Here is a 20823-nt window from a genome sequence, read left to right on the forward strand (position 1 = left end):
AACCTTTTTCTCCTCAGCAGTTTTTAGGCACCTTCCCCACTTTTTGTTACCATACACCTAGGGCAATCTGACATACTTTGAAGAGGGTGAGGAGACTCTTGGGAAGGTCGGATGTGATTATGGCAGTTCTTCTCATGTAAGATTTCTTTATCCTGTACAAAGTATTGATTAGGTGTATAGAAATCAAATGAATGCTAAATGGTAATGTAGCATGTTGAAAGTACTTTTTATTCTGCAGCTTTTCTAGTAATCACCTAACCTCTCTGAGCCTCAGTTTCCTCTTCTGTAAGTTGGGAATTAACGGTCTTTCTAATCTTTCAAAGGGGTTGTGAAACAATTGGTTGACTTAGTGTACTGTATGGCCGTGGTACTGTTATGTATGGGCTGTAACATAAGTAGTAGTGGTACTGGGTAAAGTATACTTTCATAGTTTTGTTGAACAATTTAATTATGTGCACCTTTTATCTTCTTGCAGAAATAAAAACTGAACTTTCTAAGAAAATTTGAAAGACCCTACAATATGTTAAACATACAGGATTGTCTTATTATGCATAACTAAATAGCATAACACATTTTTTTAAAAAAATTATTTATTTGAAAGAGAGAGACACAGCGAGAGAGGGAACACAAGCAGGGGGAGCAGGAAAGGGAGCTGCAAGCCTCACACCAAGCAGGGAGCCCGATGTGGGGCTGGATCCCAGGACCCTGAGATCATGACCTGAGCAGGAGGCAGACGCCCAACCGACTGAACCACCGAGGTGCCCCCAGGCGCCCCCAGTCGTAGCACATTTTAATTTTATACTAAACTTGTCAACAGTGAGACTAAATATTTTCAAGAGTATTTTGGATTCGTTTTCCTTCATTTTTTTTGTTATGAATATAAATGATAAAGTTTGCATATTTTTTTCATTTCCCCATCGGAAGTTCTAATCCTGTGTTCAGCTTGCTGTTCCTGTTTAGAACATCATATCCTGAGGCACTCAGGGCAAATTCTGTCAATTTTATCTCTGTAGTATTTCTTCCAACTTTCTTTTCCTCCCATTGCTCTTTCAGTACCTTAGTTTAGGTCCTATATCCCTGAAGCATGGATCCAACCACATAGAAACTTTTAGTGACCCTTGTGCCTACTGAAGAAAGTTAAAACTTTTTAGCTTGGCATTTCAGATTCTGTTGATTCCACCCTTTCTTTACAGTAGTCTTATCTCTTCTTATTCCCCTTTTATCTCCCTTTATGCTTTAGTCACTTTTTACAATTCACTGCCTCCTTGGAGGTGCTCCCCTTTTCCCACCTGCAGAACTTGCTTGCATTGTGTCTTACTCCGGAAAGTCATCACTCTACCCCCAATTTCTATATTTTGAAAAAAAAAAAAAAATCACTCAGAAGAAGTTACTTTGAAGATCGTGAAATAATGTGTATGAAGGCCCTTTAAAAACATCTGCCATATATAATGTATGTATTTATTCAGTAAATGATAGCTATTATGAGTCACCTTTATTCTCACCTCAAATAATCTTTATCTTAGGATCATCTCATTTAGGACCCTGGTTTGCAGTTTCTCTTAGGGTTTAATCCCACTAAGATCTGTCTTGGTTCTTAACTTTGTATCCTTTGAAATATATTTGGCCTTCAGGGCACGGTTAGGATAATTTCAGAAAGGAATAGGTGTCTATTCCTCTAATTACTGTTATATTCAGAAAGACATTAAAAGTGAAAAGAAGGGGCACCTGGGTGGCTCAGTGGGTTAAGCCTCTGCCTTCGGCTTGGGTCATGATCTCAGGGTCCTGGGATGGAGCCTCACATTGGGATCTCTACTCAGTAGGGAGCCTGCTTCCCCCTCTCTCTGCCTGCCTCTCTGCCTACTTGTGATCTCTCTCTGTCAAATTAAAAAAAAAAAAGTGAAAAGGAAAGACTATACTTTGGAATTTTATTTCTGGTAAATCACCTTAATAGCCATGTAACTATTTTTTTTAATTTATAAAAGGTAACAGTAATGCTTCTAAAGGTCATTGTACACATTGAATAAGATATATAAGAAGATATTTAGCACTGTCTTGACTACTTCATAAATATTTGTCTTCTTTTCTTACTTATCTGAGCATTGTCCTCCTCTGGAACACACACAAACACACGTACAAACTTATCAGTATAAATGCATGCACACACCGCCACCCCCAACATACATATAAGCACATATGTGCAAACTCACATACATGTCTAGAAGCATATGCACCAGAATCTCTACCCCCAGCCTGGTATTTGGAATTCTAGTCCTATGTAAAATTTGTATGGTAGGATCTGCATACTGTCTAGTGACCTTTGCATAGAACCATTGATCTTGTAAACAGAGAGTTGGCCATCTTTGTTTTTTTGTTAATTTCCGTTATCTTATCAGTTTTGATTCCCAGTGGTGTTTATCTACTTGGTTTAAATTGTTTACTTTTGTCCAATGACTGAAAGCACTGTTTTCTCTAAAACACTTACTTTTCTCCCTCTTCCTTCAGATATTTGTGTAGAAGTTACTTTCTCAGTGGAACCTTCTGGACTGCGGCCCCCCACCCCCATTTCTGTGGTGATTTGTTCCTGCCTAACAATTACTAACATATCATCTTACTCATTTATTGTCCATTTGTGTTGGCTTGCTGAGAACACAGCGTTGTCTATTTTTCTCACTGTTCTATCTCTGGTATCTTAGTGTAGGTACTCAGTAAATATTTGAATGTGTGAATTTCAGGATTGGTTTGTTTTCAGTATGATATTTCTGTTAACACTAAAGATTCTTACAGTTAGTGCTCTTGATAACTATATATAGGAAACTTTTTTTTAACCTTTCGTGCAGTTGACGTAGATCAGTTTACATCAAGTGGAAAAAATATATATGTAGGTTTATAATTTGTGATGTGATATTAGAACTTCCTTTTTGTCCATGCTAAAATTCCACAAACGTTCACGCTCAAACTTATTCAGTAGATACTTCATTGTCTATTATAAGCTAAGCATGCTAAGAACTGGTGTCTTCCCTTAAGAAGTTTGTAATTCAGTGGAGGAAAATATAGCAAGCAGTCTCCTTTGCTGGATCCTTCTCATCTCTGCTAACTCAAAATAGTTGGAGAACTTTAAGGCTGACTTTAAATCTCTTTTCTTTCTTATCCATATTTACTCTCCTTTTGATCTTGTATAGTCTGGTGGTTTTATAAATAGTATGCACTTGCTGATGATTCTCTAATTTTACTCCAGCTAGGACTTCTTTGTCCTCTTGACATCTGCACTTGGATGTGTAATCAGCATCTCAGACTTAGGATGCCTAATACAAACTCTTGCTTTCCCTCTCCCAGCAGGAGGCTCCTCCTTCTGGAAATGACATCTCTGTTCATCCAGCTGCATAGGCTGAAACTCTAAGAAGTCTTCCTTAACCCCATTTTCCATCATACCCGCATCCAGAATATCAGAAATCCTGTTGGCTCCATCTTCAAAAATATGCCCAGTTCACCACTTCTCTTCATGCCGGGATTGCTCCCTTGCTCTAAGTTATCTCTAATCAAGGTCACTACAGTAGTTTTCTGTCTACTTTTCTGCTTCCACCCGTTCCCTTCTGCAGTGACTCTTCTAAAACAAAAGTTAGATCATGCCATTCTTCTGCTTAAAATCTTTCAGTAGCTTCCCATGTCACTCAGAAAAACCCAAGGTTTTCCTGTTTAACCTGCTTCCTCAGCCCTACCTCATCTCTTACTGTTTCCTACCTCTTCCCATTATTGTTTTACAGCCATTCTGGCCTCCTTGCTATTTCTTCAGTGTCAGATGTCCTTTCTAGTGCCTTTGTATGTTTTATTCGTTCTGCCTGTTCCCTTTTTTCCCCAGATATCTATCTGCATGGCTCATTCTCTCATTGACATCTTTCAGGTATCTGCTCAAATATCTTAACAGACAGGTCTTCCTTGATTCCCTTTATAAAATAACATTGCTGTCCTCCTTTCCTTTACCCCTTGGATCTGGCACTCCCTAACTCTCTTACTCTACTTTGTTTTCTTCCAAGGCAATAAATATTACATACCTACTGAAGAGTTTATGATGTTTGTCTCCCCTGTCTAGATTGTATAACAGGTCCATGTGGGCAGAGACCTACTTTTATTCATTGTTATATCTCTTGCATTTAAAGATGTGCCTGGCATGTTGTAGGCACTTAATTTTATTTGTTGAATGAAATGCAATAAGTGCAATACAATATGATCATTATAGTCAAAGTACACGTAAGATGCAATAGGGAATAAAGAGTGACATGACTACCTAGGAGTTGAGGGTAGATTCTACAAAAATGCCTTTAAGCAGAGCTTTTTTGGAGGAAAAAAAAAACAGGTAAGAGCGTTTCGTACAATGAAAATAGCACTGCAGATGTACAGAGGCATGAGAGAACACAGTGTTCAAGGAACCAAAAGTATAGTACTGTTGGAGCATAACTTGTGGGGGTAAAGATTAAATAAGCAGATGAGGCCAAACATGTAGTAGACATTACCGAACCATGAAGGGTCTTTAGATCTTTATCCTGTGAGATAGGTAGTACAGAACCAGTGAAGACTTTTGAGAAAGGGGGAATATATGTTTACATGTTAAAAAGTAAGTGGCAACAGTGTGAAGGATGGGGATCAAAGCTAAACTCAGCATTTTATTTAACATATATGTGATGTTGCAAGGTGCATCTGATGCAGAGAAACAGTTACTTCCATGTGAATGGGCAAGAGCCTATTTTATTTTATGGTTGGACAAAACCACTAATGTGTTGTAGTGTGAAAGTTCAGTTCTTGGCATGTTTGCAGTACATCTGTGAGGGAGAAGAAATACCTGGTGGATAATTAGTTTATCAGTTATAATTTTAACAAGAAATGGTGTTGTTACAGTGTAAAAGATACTGTGTTTGAAGGCCAGCCTCCTTTCTTCAATAAGGAGCAGTTGTTTTGTTAATAATACACCTCCTGATCTTGATTCATTGTTAAAGGAAATAGTGACAGTTATAAATATAATCAGATTTGTACGGTTTGCTGTAGGGCCAACACAGCAGCTATCTTTGTAGGACAAATATCTGCCTTTGCATATTGTAGTACTGGCATGCACAGAACTCTTAAAATGAGGGATAAACTAAAAATACTTCCTTTTTTCATTTCCATTATTTCAGTTGTCTTGCTCTAGATCGTATCTTAGCAATATATTGAATGTCTTGAATACTTAATAATCTTATTGCTTTAGGGTCAAGATCTGTTGTGTAAATTTAAGGATGAGATGGAGGTACCCAACATGGGCTATATGGTGTCAATATTGAGAATTTGGCACTCCCAAATTCATGAATGTGGTACTGTATTATTGAGCATGTTTTCAAAAAACACATCCAAATACTGCAGGAGGAAATGATGAAATGTTTTCAGAGGCAGATACAACAATACAGAGAGTTAAGATCCGTTTGTCTCCATTTCCCAAATCAAAGCATTCGCTTTTTGAGTGTGTTGTGCTATTCAGTTCATGTAATGGAACAATAAAGGTAGTTTTCTGTGAGGCATTGCTTTATAATTTCTGAGTCCATGTTTGATCCAGATTGGCACATGTAGCTGAAAGATTTACCAAACTCTGATGACCAGTAATGTGAGATGGGATTTTCTAATTTGTTAAGAGGTAAAGGGTAAGAAACCAAACCAGTCAGGATTAGGTTACTGAATCAACTGTAGCTAGTTCAAGCAGAAAGAGATTTAGTAAGATTTTAGGGGTGCCTGGGTGGCTCAATTGGTTAACAATTCAACTCTTGATCTCAGCTCAGGTCTTGATCTCAGGTTTGTGAGTTCAGGCCCCATGTTGGGCTCCACACTGGGCATGGAGCCTGCTTTTTTAATTATTATTATTATTATTATTATTTTTAATTTTGTTTATTCGCTTGACAGACAGAGGTCACAAGTAGGCAGAGAGGCAGGCAGAGAGAGAGAGAGGAAGGGAAGCAGGCTCCCTGCTGAGCAGAGCCCAACACGGGGCTTGATCCCGAGACCCCAAGATCATGACTTGAGCCGAAGGCAGAGGCTTTAACCCACTGAGCGAGCCAGGTGTCCCGGAGCCTGCTTTAAAAAAGTTTTTTGGAGGGTTGGGGAGGGGGTCGCCTGATTGGCTCAGTAGGTTAAGCGTCTGCCTTCAGCTCAGGTCATGATCCCCGGGTCCTGGATCGAGCCCCGCATTGGGCTTCTTGCTCAGCGGGAAGCCTGTTTCTACCTGTCCTTCTGCCTGCTGCTTCCCCTGCTTGTGCTCTTTCTCTTTCTCTATCTGTGTCAAATAAATAAAAATCTTTAAAAAAGAAGGTTTTTTTTTTAATTAGAATTGTTAGAATTGTTAGAAATTCTTACTGAAGAAACAGATTCTAATGTGAACTTTCATGAGTGAAATTTTAAAGGTACATTGCAGCTGAGCTACCAAGGGAGTTTACTGTCTCTTTTAGGATCAGAAAGATACCTGCAGAATTGGAAAGCTATAAGTTTTAGCTGCTTGTCTGAGAACCTTGCCACCTCTGCTGTGATCAGAAACCTGCCGCTATTAGGAAACAGCCATCAGCAAGTAGCCATCTTCATCAGTAAGCTGTCGTCACTATTGCTGCCTCTAGAGCCAAGCCACACCTGCCACAACCTGTATGATAGAATGGATGCCTTGTGCCCTTCTTGATGTCCATGAAACCTATGACTGGATAGAAGGACTTAAGAAAACGCTACTGAACAAAACTTGTCTATCTCCATGGCCGTGCTTAATAGTAGCAGCAGCTTCAATACAATTTCCCTTCTCTTCTGCTCTCCAGATTTCTAGCGAGTGCATCTGACTGGTGGATTTAAATCATATCCACAACCCTAACTACAAGAAAGACTGGGGAATGTAGTTTTTAGCTTTCTAGTTTCTGTGGTACAGGAAGTCATATACCAAAGCATGTTGAAATGGATGATGACCACTGATCGACCGTATCTGCCACAGATACAGATCCTGATTCTCCTTAAGGCTAGCCATTATCAAATTGTCTGTATAGATAACTTGAGAAAGATAACAATACTGTCAAATATTGTGGAGAAACCTTTAAGTACTTGTTTTTCACTATATTTTTATTGTTTATAATGACATTAAAAAATGTCTAAAATTCATGCTCCACCTATGTGATGAATATAGTGGTCTGTGGATGCCAAAATTTCTTTACATTTAAAGTGTTGGTAGCAGATGAAAAGTCTGAAAAGGGGAATAACAAAACCGTTAGAATGAGTCATTTAAACTGAGGAAAGGTTGGTGTTATTAAACACTGAAGCATGGTCAAATAAGGTAGGAACTGACAGCAGTCTTTGATTTGGTGGTACTTAATATTGTTATCATTCTAGGGGACCCTAGGTGGCTCAGTCAGTGAAGCGTCCAATTCTTGATTTTAGCTCAGGTCATGAATTTGGGGTGGTGGTATCCAGCCTGGCCTCAGGCTCCACGTTCAGCACAGATTCTGCTTGAGATTCTCTCTCCCTTTGCCCCTCCCCCTGCTTGCATGTGTGCTCTCTTTCTCAAATAAATAAAATACTAAAAAAAAATTATTAGTGTTCTTGAAGGTTCTAGTAAAGAACTAGAATCAGACGCCAAATTGTAGGTTCAGGCTGTGAGTAGGAAGGAAAGGATTGGAGCAGAGGTTATAGAATAAGTTTTTCAAGGAGCAGTAGTTGTATTTCCTTCCTTCCTCCTTCCCTTCCTTCCATTAGAACATAGGGGAGGCCCTATGCAAATACCACATATGAGACAAGTACAGCCTTTCAGAGTTCCTCACTTCTGTCTCTGTGTAGCTTGATGTAAAGTGTGCACTATTAAGATAATCTCTTTCTGCTTAGAGATATAATGAGTGCACCGTTTTTTATTCTCTAACCGTTCATTATTTCACTTTCAATTATTTTTGTATTGAGTGGCAGTTAACTATTTTGATTTATGTTTTTTATAAAGTGCCAGTTAATTACTATAGTTTAAAGTGTTGGTAGCTGACTTTATCAGCATATTTGTATGATTAGTGAACTGGGCATTGATTAGATGAATTCACCTTCAGTGTAGGTTATTTAAACATAGCTTAGTGACAGGTATTCAATGAGTACAGATCATGAAAACTTTTACAGGAAATGTTGAGTGTGTTTCGTATATTACATAGACCTTATGTTTTTACTTATTCTAAGTAAATATCTGATAATGGCAGGTTCATTGGGTTCTGCACACAAAATAATCCCTGTTATATCCCCCTTAAAAAGGTGGGTGGTAGAATAGGTATACATTTATACAATGTGGTTTTCTCACGCTGCACTTAATGTGAATGAAATGGGAACCTGTTCAAGGGCAGTGATTTAGTGTTCCAGATTCCCTCATTAGATATAGAGCATGTTTATTATGATTTAATTCTTAATTTGTTTACATTCTAGGCCCTTTATGGTGACCTAGTGGGGTTTTGGGTTTAAAAAAAACAACAACACTTTGGATTATACAGAGAAGAGACATCAAAGAAAAAAGACTTAAAGGAGAAGAAGGTTGAGAGTAATGAAAACTGAGTTGGTGGACAGTGTTGTGGAATGAGAGCAAGGGAATCAGATTTGAATAAGAGAAGGAACATGTAGTCTTTTAGGAAGAGGAGAATGATGGATATAAATTCAAATAAATATTAGTTTTTCCTGTTTGGAAACTGGTTTATTTGTAAAGGCCAACCCATATTGTCAATTTTTGAGTCATTTGAAAGATTCCTGATTTTGATTTGAGTTGAATATAGTATGTTTATTCTTTTTAAGTGGTAACTTGATTTTTTAAAAATCTCTCAATGACAAACTTAATGAGTGTCTTGTCTTTCACTGACTTTCTCATTGTAATAAAAAAATGGTTTATTGAGTTTTTCATAGGTGCTTCTTAAGTTTCTGTTAGGCTTTGTTAAAATACATTGGTTTAAATGGCCTTTAGTTTTAAAGTTGATAAGCAGACAGAGACTCAAGTTTATCTAGCCCAAATTGTCCTCAGGAAAGCTGTGCTTAAGTGATTTGTCTGAAGCCATTTGGCCACTTCGTAATAGAGGTAAAGCAGGAATGTTAGTTTCGTGATTCTTAGGGCAATGCTTATGCCAACTGCCTTGCTTTCCTAATTGAGTACACTGGAGTCTGAATTCAGCACACATTTTTCTGTGTGCTTTTGGCCCATGAGCATCTCATAAGAACTTCAAAACTAGACTTACTACCTTCCTTAATGGTCATTCAAGAAATATTTCTCAAGTGTCTGTTGTATGACAGTCACGATTTCAGATTTTGGTGATTAACAAGTTTTCAGGCCGCAAGAATGAGAGATGCAGAAAATAAATATGCAGAAATTACTAGTTTTGTGTAGTTATGAATGCTGTCAAGAAAACAGAGAAATAGAGTATGGCAGCAGGATTATCTGCTTGAGACAGAATAATCAGGGAAGGTTTCTCTGAGGAAGTGACACTTAAGCTGAGACCTGTGGTAAGCAGAGCCAGCCATGTCAGGTTGTAGGGTTAGAGCATTTCAAGCAGAAGCCCTAAGCTTGAATGAACTTGGCATGGTGATGAATGGAAAGAGGGTGAACACTGAGGAGAGTGGGAAGAAAAGAGGTTAGAGAGGAGAGGACAGTGAAGCATTGTAGACCATGAAAACAGGAATTTAGAAATGGGATTATATTCTAAGTGAAATGGAATGGTTTTGGAGCAGGGGACTGAATGCCCTAAAGAATATGTTTAGATGGTCACTCCGGTGGAGAGTGGGTTGTAGGGGGATACCAGTGAAGGCAAGGAGAAGTGGTTGGATTTGAGATACATTTTTGGAGTTTTGCTGGATTTACTGGTGGGGGGAGGTTTGGGGAGGATGATGAGAAAAAGAGAGGAAGATAATGGTAGACTGGGGGAAGAGCATGTTTTAGGGGAGGAAATCAGATGGTTTGTCTAGGACTTGTTAAATTTGAGATACCTACTGGATATCTAAGGAGGCAGTTGGATATTCATGTCTAGTGGTGAGGAGAAGAGATTAGGCCTGGAAGTGCAGACCTAAGAGGCATCAGCATTAACACCATACTGAAGGAGTTTGCACAGGGAAAGAAGAGAAGAAAATGGTCCAGAACCGAGCCGTGAAGCATTGCAACATTTAGAGGTGAGGAGGGAAAGAAGTAGGCAGAGGGCCAGGGATATAGGAGGAGTGCCAGAAATACTGTATTGTGGGAGCCAAGAAAAGGGCATTTAGAAGGAGGGATATTAGTATTCACTTTTACTTGAATAGGGCCTCCAGATCAGGTATGATGAGGACAGAGAAATGGTCATTGGATTTGGCAACGTGGAAAGCATTGGCATCCCTCACTAGAGCATTTGCCATGTCATCATAGAGTTAGAAGCTGACTGGGGAGAGGGCTGAAGAATGGATGGAAGGTGAGAAATTAGAGACAATGTGTCTAGAAATTATTGCTTTTCAGAAGATTGGCTATGAAAGGGAGTCTAGAAATGGAATGATGCCACAAGGGAGGAGGAGTCAAGGGAGTTTTTTTCTCTCTGTGCTTTTTTTAAAATTGGGAAATAGTGAAAGCTTTTTTATATGCTGATGGGAGTGATCCACTAGTGAGGAAAATTAATGATGATAAAGGAAAGGGATTAATTGTGAAGTCAAGTCCTTGAGGTGGCTGGTGATTGGGCTGGAGAGCACAAGGAGGGGCATTGCCCTTTCTCAAAGCAGGGAAACCATGATGTAATAGGACCTCACACTCCCCTTTACACACAGCTCTTCAGTCTCACTGGACCAAGTTTATCACCTTTTTTCTCTAATCACTGGGGTTTTGTGTTCATGTGTGCGCTGTATCTTCCATGTTCTTTTGGATTGAATTCATCCTATATAAGGTTTAGCATGAAGCATTTGGTGGTACTTAACACCAGTTTCAATTTTTCTGTCAACAGGTGAAGCAAAAAACTTATTGCCGTATCTTGGACCCAACAAAATGAGAGATTGTTTCTGCACCATAAATTTGGATCAGGAAGAAGTTTATCGTACCCAGGTTGTTGAAAAGTCTTTAAGGTTTGTAAAAAATTGATGTTATCTTTCATAGATATGTATTGATTAATAAATTTTATACATTTTCCAGATTGTCCTCCTACACTGTTGGGGAAATGCAGGCTGGTGCAGCCACTCTGGAAAACAGTATGGAGGTTCCTCAAAAAGTTGAAAATAAGCTACCCTGTGACCCAGCAATTGCACTACTGTGTATTTACCCTAGAGATACAAATGTAGTGATCTGAAAGGGGCACATGTACCCCAGTGTTTATAGCAGCAATGTCCATAGTAGCCAAACTGTGGAAAGAGCCTAGATGTCCATCAACAGATGAATGGGTAAAGAAGTGTGTGTGTGTGTGTGTGTGTGTGTGTGTGTGTGTGTGTGTGTGTGTGTGTGTTTAATGGAATACTATGCAGCCATCAAAAATATGAAATCTTGCTATTTGCAGCAACGTGGATGGAATTAGAGGGTATTATTCTTAGTGAAATATGTCAGTCAGAGAAAGAGAATTATCATATGATCTCACTGATATGAGGAATTTGAGGGGGGATGGGGGTTTTGGGGGGTAGGGAGGGAAAAATAAAATGGGACTGGGGAGGGAGACAAACCATAAGAGACTCTTAATGTCAGGAAACAAACTGAGACTGCTGGAGGGAAGGGGGTAGGAGGGATGGGATGGCTGGATGATGGACATTGGGGAGGGTGTGTGCTATGGTGAGTGCTGTGAATTGTGTAAGAATGATGATTCACAGACCTGTACCCCTGAAACAAATAATGCATTATGTGTTAATAAAAAAAAATTTTTTTTAAAGTGCCTGGGGCACTTGGCTGGCACAGTCAGTAGAGCAAGTGACTCTTGATCTTGGGATCGAGAGTTCAGACCCCACTAGGCATGGAGCCTACTTTAAAATAAAATAGAATGGGGTGCCTGGGTGGCTCAGTGGGTTAAAGCCTCTGCCTTTGGCTCAGATCATGATCCCAGGGTTCTGGGATCAAATGCTACATTGGGCTCTCTGCTCAGCAGGGAGCCTGCTTCCACCTCTCTCTCTCTGCCTGCCTCTCTGCCTACTTGTGATCTCTGCCTGTCAAATAAATAAATAAAATATTAAAAATAAAATAAAATGAAGGTTTTTAAAAAGAAAAAAAAGACTTCTTTTTACCTGAAACTTTTCTTTTCCATTCTGGATTTGTTTTTAGAATTACAGAATCTCAGTGTTTGAAGGAGCCTTAATGTTTATTGAACTGGACTAATCAACTGTCTTACACTTGGTTCCTTCTGACAAGCAGTCATCTTAATAACGTCCATTCCAGTGATCAGAGTTCATTGCCTCCTGAGCATCCTATTTGGTTTTAGAACCATTCTGACTCTTGAGGTACCTGGGTGGCTCATTGGGTTAAGCCTCTGCCTTCGGCTTGGGTCATGATCTCAGGGTCCTGGGCAGGGTCCTCAGCAATACTGCTTATGCCCATCAGGCTCTCTGCTCAGCGGGGAGCCTGCTTCCCTTCCTCTGTCTCTGCCTGCCTCTTTGCCTACGTGTGATCTCTGTCTGTCAAATAAATAAATAAAATCTTTAAAAAAAAAAAACTATTCTGACTCTTAAGACAGTTCTTACATTTAGTCAGTTAATATCTATAAAACGGAGAACCTACTATGTGCCAAGAGCTTGTTGGGTGCTTTTTATTCATACATCCATGAGAGCAAGATAGATGCAGTGCTTCCTTTCATGTGGCTTTTCATTGCCTCAAAATATACCTTCCTTTTAATTGTTGCTAATTCTATCCCTTGGATTTCTGGAGAACACCTCAAACCATATTTGACATGATATCGTTCAAGTTTTTGAAAACAATTATCATATACCTCAGTTTGTTCTCTAGGCTAAATTTTGCCTATTCATTTGAACTTTTCTCAGAGTACATCATTGTTTTATTTCTCTTGAGAATAAAATATTTCTTAAAGTTATACAAATCACTGAAGTAGGGCATTGTAAGGGAATGGATTCTTGGGAAAATTTCTCATCTTTTGAAAGTGTAATAGCACTCAGTATCCTAGTAAATTCTAATTCATAAAATTGAAGTGTGCCACCTCTGCCCTGTAATAGTGTTTGTGGACATAATTCTAGCACAGAGCTGTGCTGGCAGGATGTGGTCTTGATTAGAGATAAGAGTCAAAACAAGGGAGTGGGGAGTTGTTGGAATGAACATGTGGTGGATGAAGTACTGAGTGTCATGACTCCTTTAAATTGCGTTTTGGGAATTTATTTTTTGATGCTCTTTTTCTCATAATCTTTTTTCATTATACTTCTCCCCTTTTCTTCCCCCTCTGGAACTTTTCCCTTTGTGTCTTTATTGTCAGTGTTTGTAATTTTGAATGTCTGTAGTGTTCTTCAGAGGAAAGACATTGTATAAAGCTGAAAATACTTTAATAGCCCCCCAAAATTTGAAGTAGTACACTTCACATCTTTAGTCATAAATCACCTGTCCCTGTTTTTTTAGAATTCTGTTGTTATTTATATGTTATACATGATGAAACTGGGTCACCAAAAGGCTGAATAATTTGTGCATATAATATAGGAAGTTAGGAGCAAAACAGAGATTGGAAGCTGAAACTGTCTCAATCTCAATTTGTTACTCAGTGTACACTGATACCATATCACACAAAAATCAGTGATATACAAAGCTAGTAATTGTCCATAAATTGAATACATGTGGTAGTTTCTAATATGTAGCTTTGTAAATTAGTGACTAAAATTAGCTTCTTCTTTTTTAAACCCTTGCTTTTCTAGATGTTTGTGTTGGGAAAAGATGGTGAAAATAATAATTCTTACCCATCTTAAGTTATTTTTTTAGATACTTAGCAACTTGGAAGATATTCTAAGATTAACCATGGTTATCTTAGGTTATAGTTAGGTGCTTCTTGGATTCTAGGTTTCCCCTAGCACTTTTCCTTGCAGAATAAGGTGAAAGAGTATGCCTTGCTAACCTGGCTTTCATGTCAGTGTTTTCTTCCTTTAATGCGATAAGCTGTCAAGTCAAGAGTCAGTAGATACCATTTAGGTCTTTATGGGTTCTGGATATTACAGTTTTTATAGGTAGTCTGGATATAGAGTTTTCATAACGGGTAAGGAAGGGTAACATATAGAATCTATAGCTTTACATTTTTACCTCAAATCCTTTTAAAAAGTGAGTGGTATATAAACAAACTGAGAAACAGCAATACTGCTTATGCCCAGTGCTTTTCTTCCCCATGCCAGGAATTTCCTTAGGAGTCATGTGCATGATCATATGTCAGTGATAGCAATAGAATGTTGTTTTTAAAGCCGTGTAAGTCTTGTCATTGCTCCTTACCAATCTACTGAAAAGTTTTCTTCAGGTGGGTTGATTAGTTAATTAATTAATTATATAAAGATGTGGGCGCCCAGTTGTGGGGGAGTAGGTTGTCGACATTGTGGTGATGTAGTGATCCAGATGACTTAGTGAATAATTCTGTAGTGTTCTCACTTGGTTTTAGAATCTGTTTTTAAAATAATATTTGAGGGGCACCTGGGTGGCTCAATGGGTTAAAGCCTCTGCCTTCGGCTCAGATTGTGGTCCCAGGGTTCTGGGATCGAGCCCTGTGTCGGGCTCTCTGCTCAGCAGGGAGCCTGCTTCCCCCTCTCTCTCTGCCTGCCTCTCTGCCTACTTGTGATCTCTGTCTGTCAAATAAATAAATAAAATAAAATAATATTTAAGGCATATCTGGGTGGCAGTCAGTTAGGTGTCAGACTCTTGGTTTTGGCTCAGGTTGTGGTCTTAGAGTGGTGAGATGGAGCCCAGTGGCCGGCTCCATGCTCAGCATGGAGTCTGCTTAACACCATCTTTCCCTCTCCCTCTGTCCCCCCCTCAAATAAATAAATAAGTTAAAAAAATAAATAAAAATAATATGTGATTATGTACATGTGATGTATAAAGGAAATTCTCCATTTTCTAATTGTTTATAAAATGATGCAAAGGAGAAAAATACTTAAACATGCATGTCTTTGCGTAGTAGTTGTTTTTGTGTCAATTTTTATGTTGAGATTAATTAGGGGACTCTGGTTATTTTGATAGACCTTTTTTTTTTAAGGTTTTATTTATTTATTTATTAGAGTGCATGTGGGGAGAGAGTTGGGGAGAGAATCTGGAATAGATTCCGTGCTGATCATGGAGCCTGGAGCCCTGTGCTTGGGCTCTATCCTGTGACCTTAGATCGTGACCTGAGCCAAAACTGAGAGTCGTGGGATGCTTAACCCGCTCAGTCACCCAAGTGCCCCATTGACTGACCAGCTTTTCAAAGTTTATTTTGATTACATTTGAAGTAAAAAATAAATTGACAAGAGTTGACCAGGCATTGGAAACAACTAAAAGCTCAGTTAACTGTTTTCTGGACAAGATTAGAAATAATTTCTGTAAGGGTATTTTTCTTTGCATTTCAGCTTGTTTTTAAGTCGAGACATCCTAAAGAGATTGCATTTTATGGTGACATTTTCAAAGTATCCTTTAGTTCTTTAAACATTCTCAGGAAAAAGGTGCTGTTAACAAAAGATATTTACTAGCACTTTAGAGATTCATGTCTTCATAGAATCTAAACATCAAAATACATTCTTAAACATCTAAAAATGACTTGTTTCATAGGAAAAAATCTTAGCTTGGGCATAGGCAAGGATTTCTTACTCTGGATGTAGAAATCACTAGTCATAAAAGAAGAAAATTGATAAACTGGATTTCCTCAAAATCAGAGCCTTTTGCTCTTCAACAGACACTGTCAAGAAAATGGAAACAGCAAGATACAGGAGAAAATATTCTGACAAAGGACTTGCATCTAGAATTTATTTAAAAACAAAAATAAAACCATAAGAAGAAAGATAGCCAATTTTAAAAAGTGGCAGGAAAAATGAACAGATATTTCCCCAAAGAATATATATACAAATGACCAGCAAGCACATGAAAAAATATTCATCTTCATCAGTCATCAAGGAAATGCAGTTTAAAATCATTTCTGTCATTATAGATTCTTGAACATAATGTGTCGTGATCGAAATCAGATCGCTGCTTCCTGTGACAGTATGGAGGTGATTTCACAAGGGAACTGTCTGGGGAGATAGAAATGTTCTGTATCTTGATTGGGGTAGAGATTACACAGATGTAAAAATTTATATCACATTCAGTAAAGTGGCTAATTTTAAAGACTTTCAGTAGAAGTTGTTGACGATGATATGGAATAACGAGCTCTCCTGCACTGCTGGTAAAAGCATAAATGGTACACATTTGTTTGGTGTACAAATGTTGGAAAACAGTTCGACAGTTTCTTATAAATTAAAAATTCACCTACCTTTTATTTTTTAAAGATGGTATTTATTTGAGAGAGCGAGAGAAAGAGCACTAGTAGGGCAGCAGAGGGAGAAGCAGGCGCTCTGCTGAGCAGGGAGCCGGACCTGGGACTCTGGGATCGTGACCGAGCTGAACGCAGACACTGAACCAGTGTCACCTGACACTGTCGCCTGAGCCATCCAGGCGTCCCTCACCTACCTTTTAACTTAGCAATTCCACTCTTTTAGTTACCTACCCAAAAGAATTGAAAACATACATTCAGAAAAAGCCTTGTATAAACATATTTATAGCAGCTTTATATTTAGTACCCCAAACCAGAAACGTGACTACTAGGAGAACAGATTGTAGAATATTCATGAATGGAATGTTATGCAGCGATTAAAACAAATGAACTATTAATATACATAACAAAATGGAAAAGTCTCATGGTTGTTAAGCTGAGTAAAGAAGCTAGGCACAAGAGTACCTACTATTTAACAGATCTATATAGTAGAAATGAGATTGCTAGTTGCCTGTGGCGGACATGGCAGGGTAACTGCAGAGTAGTATAAGGGAACTTTATGGGGAGATAGAAATGTTACTATATCTTGATTGGGATAGAAGCAACACAGGCTTATAAATTTATGAAATCGTTAAACTCTGTACTTCATTTTTTTTATGATTTTATTTATTTTATTTTAGAGAGCACACACATGAGTAAGCAAGGGGAGAGGCAAAGGCAGAGAGATTCTCAAGTAGGCTCCACACCCAGCTCCTGAGCCTGATGCAGGCTGATCTCATGACCTGGAGATCATGATGTGAGCATAAACCAAGACTGATGCTCAACTGACTGAGCCACCCAGGCACCCCAGTCATTTAAATTAGATTTTATTACATGTATTTTATACCTTAATAAAGTTGATTTTTTAAAAACCTGTTTTTTTAAGACCTGTTTTAATTTCTTAAAAATATTTTGAAATAAAATGCTTTACGAAACATTACCCATTTGTGTTATGTATTATTGTGATTAATGTAGCTATACATATTTCTGAGATGATGAAGGTGTGAATGACACTGTCCTGAGCTCTCATTTGTGTCCATTTTGGGTGACTATGACCCCAGGTAATAACTGGGTCTTCTGTACTTAGGACTCCTGAAAAACTATTCAAAAAGCTTAACTTGGCAGTTGAGGTCCTCTCAGAGTTCACCTTAGTTTGTACAGGATTTAATTGAAACAGCCTAGAGAATAATTGTGCAGCTTTTGAAACTTTTCCCTATGGTGTTTTAGTCTGTGATTTATTTCATTGAAAATACTATATGAAGAAACTGTCAGATTTAAATTTAATGAGCTTTCTTCTTTTCTCTCTAGCCCATTTTTCAGTGAAGAATTTTACTTTGAGATTCCAAGAACTTTCCAGTATTTGTCTTTCTATGTTTACGATAAGAATGTTTTACAAAGAGATCTTCGTATAGGTATGTACTAGTCATAATTATCTTTAATCACAGCATTGGTGTTTATATTCATTTTTTCACTAAGTATAAAGTGTTGAAAACAGAGTAGTACATGCTCAACATTTCTAATCCTTTTCTCTAGTCTTCAAGTTCATTTGTGAATCTTATTTTTAATTTGTATGCTCAGATGCAGTAACACTTTGGAAGTGTCTTGACTGATCTCTCCTGGCCCCCCATCATGGTGTCATATTCATATGTTTCCAAAATACCTGATGGGGCATTTTCCATAGTACTCTTGACACTCGTTCATCAGTTTGTTGTTTAATATCTGGACTCTCTAGTTGAACATGATATTTATGAAGGTAGAGATTATCACTCACAGAGTGCAGTACATTTAATAGATGTTTGGTAAGTATTTGCTGAATGCTTCAAAGAGTGTTTTTACCAAAGATCACAGTGTTTGATCCCCCAAAGAACATTTATTTTTCAAGGTTTTCTGATGAAGTAATAAATCGCTTTAATCTAGACATGTGTTTTTCTCTCTGGCTGTGTTGGTGATCATTAACTCTGTTTCTTAAATAATTGTCTAAGGCTGGGGTGTGATCTGTGGGCGTGTAGTAGAACAAAGGGAAATGGACACGTATGTGTCACATTCATGGTCTTTGCTCCAGTGTCTAGATTTTAATAAAACATGGTAGAGGTCTATAATTTACTTGCCTTATCCTCTCACTTTTTAGTATCATGAATTCTGTCATCTCTATCTCTCTCTCTTCTGATTTGAAATATACTTAAGTCTTCCACAGTTTAAATGATTAAGCTTTATTTGACTTTGTCCTCTTAACTACCACCTAATTTGTTTCCACTTTTGCTCCTGAACTTCTTAAGAAGTAGTTTGTTTCCTTCTTCTGCTTACTGCTTCTTTCTTTTTAAATCATCGAAATCTTGCTTATACATTTTTCTGACAAGCCTTTTTTGAAGTTTGTCAGAATCATTTTATTTTATTTTATTTTTTAAAGATTTTATTTGTTTATTTCACAGACAGAGATCACAAGCAGGCAGAGAGGGAAGCAGAGGGGCAGGGGAAGTAGGCTCCCGGCTGAGCAGAGAGCCCGATGCTGGGCTCAATCCCAGAACCCTGGGATCCTGACCTGAGCGGAAGGCATGGGCTTTAACCTACTGAGCCACCCAGGCGCCCCTGTCAGAATCATTTTAGAGGAAGTCAAATAACCTTTAAAAACAGTATATTTTTTTAAATTCTAAAACTATTACAAGTTCTTAGTGACTAGTAGTGACTGTGCACAGAAATAACTTCAGTTAATAATTTATGTATTTCTTTCCATTCTTTATGCATTTGTATTATTATATTGTACTATTCAGTCTTTTCCCTTTTTTTCATCTAACGATCCTATTCCCCTGTCATAGTATTTTTCAAAAATATTTGTTAAATAATAGCCTTTGAAAAGAAATGTATTATTTGAGCTACTTCTTTGTTGGTGAACAATTATGTTTTGAGATTTTTGGTACTCTTAATGGTGTTGCTATGAACATCCTTCTTGCATACACTTTTGCATGTCTCTTTTTATTAGAATAAATTCCTAGAAGTAAAAATACTGAGTTAAAGGGTATGAATAATTTTTAACATTTCTTCTCTATTTTTTACATTGGCCCCCAGAAATACTTTACTAATTTAAATTCTCCCAAACATGACAAGGGCATAACCATTTTGCCATACCTTGGTTATTCTTGGATATTAGCATTGAAAATTTTTTTTTGCAATTTGATAGGTGAAAAATAGTATTTTTTAACTTGTCTTTTTCTGATTATCAGTGAACTTGAGGAATTTTTCATATGTTTATTAGTCTTTTAACATTTTTCTTCTATGAACTAGTTTTTCATTCTTATGTCCATTTTTCATTTGGGTGGATTTTGTTGTATTGCATACTTATTTGTTAAATATGTTAACTTTTGTCAGCTGTATACATAACAAGTATTTTTTCTTTGTCACAAAAGGCATTTTTGGTAGTGTTGAATCTTTATCTGCCTCTCTGTCAATTTTGACTCTTTAGATTGCTTATTCAACTTATTGAAAGCCAAGGAAAATACAATTTAATAACTTTGTATTTTCCTAGTTGTATTTCTTCTTTTGACGTTTTATTTATATGCAGACTCTTGTCTCTTTAGAAAACCCTCAATTATGAATCACCCCTGAGCCCCCATCCTCAAGTCAATTAAACAACCATTTACAAACACTTCTGTGTGCCATATAAAGGATGGGAATACTAAAATGAATAAGACTCATTCCCAGGCTATCGAAGAGGCACACTTGTACTGTAATTCTAATTTGTTTTAATTGGATCTGTGCTGGAGGTCTGAACAGTACTTGGGAGCACGGAGAACAGGTAATCTCGTTTGGTGGAGGATTAACAGACTACTTATACTTAGGAAAAGGAAGAAATTTCCAGGTAAAAGGGATTAGCAGAATTAGAGGAGAAAAATGTTCGTGGTGTATCTGCTGGAATATATAATATTACTTAGGAAGAGGGCAGTAGAACTGAAGCAGGGAATATAAACTGGAGACAATTTGTGATGGACCCTAAAGGTTGTCTAAGGACATAGTGCTGGGCCTTTTAAGAATGAGAAACCTCTTAAAAATTATATGTAACTATATATACATGAATACTTTCATGGTTTAACAACTTCTGTGTCATACAATGGTACCTGCCAAAGTCCAAACTCAGTGTCTGTAGATTACACATGTAAAATGTATATATTTGTAATTACATATAACTATATATATTCTTTTAAACTATATATACACACACTTTACGTATGTAATCTGTAGTTTATGGTTTAGAGAGATTAGAGTCAGGGAGGATATTATCAAATGAGATGCAAAGGGCAATAGCAGTTTGAATGCAAATGAAGGAATGTACTTCAGTGGAGGAGCTGCAGGTATGCTTTAGGGACTATAAGGGGAGAAGGGGATGGGAGAAAGGAAAGAGTTA

At 37.7% G+C, this 20823-nt stretch overlaps 1 protein-coding gene across 2 annotated transcripts in view; it reads left to right on the forward strand.

Moving 5' to 3' along the window:
- RASA2 (RAS p21 protein activator 2) overlaps nucleotides 1–20823 on the forward strand; it is a 127115-nt gene that overhangs the window by 13912 nt on the left and 92380 nt on the right. For both annotated transcript variants that reach the window (XM_080815402.1, XM_080815403.1), the window contains exons 2-3: nucleotides 10947–11064; nucleotides 17736–17839. In XM_080815402.1, the coding sequence (XP_080671528.1) occupies nucleotides 10947–11064; nucleotides 17736–17839 (222 nt within the window). The remainder of the gene's footprint in view (nucleotides 1–10946; nucleotides 11065–17735; nucleotides 17840–20823) is intronic.

The sequence above is a fragment of the Martes martes genome, assembly GCF_963455335.1.
Source record: "Martes martes genome assembly, chromosome: 1".
In the NCBI taxonomy this organism is placed as follows: Eukaryota; Metazoa; Chordata; class Mammalia; order Carnivora; family Mustelidae; genus Martes; species Martes martes.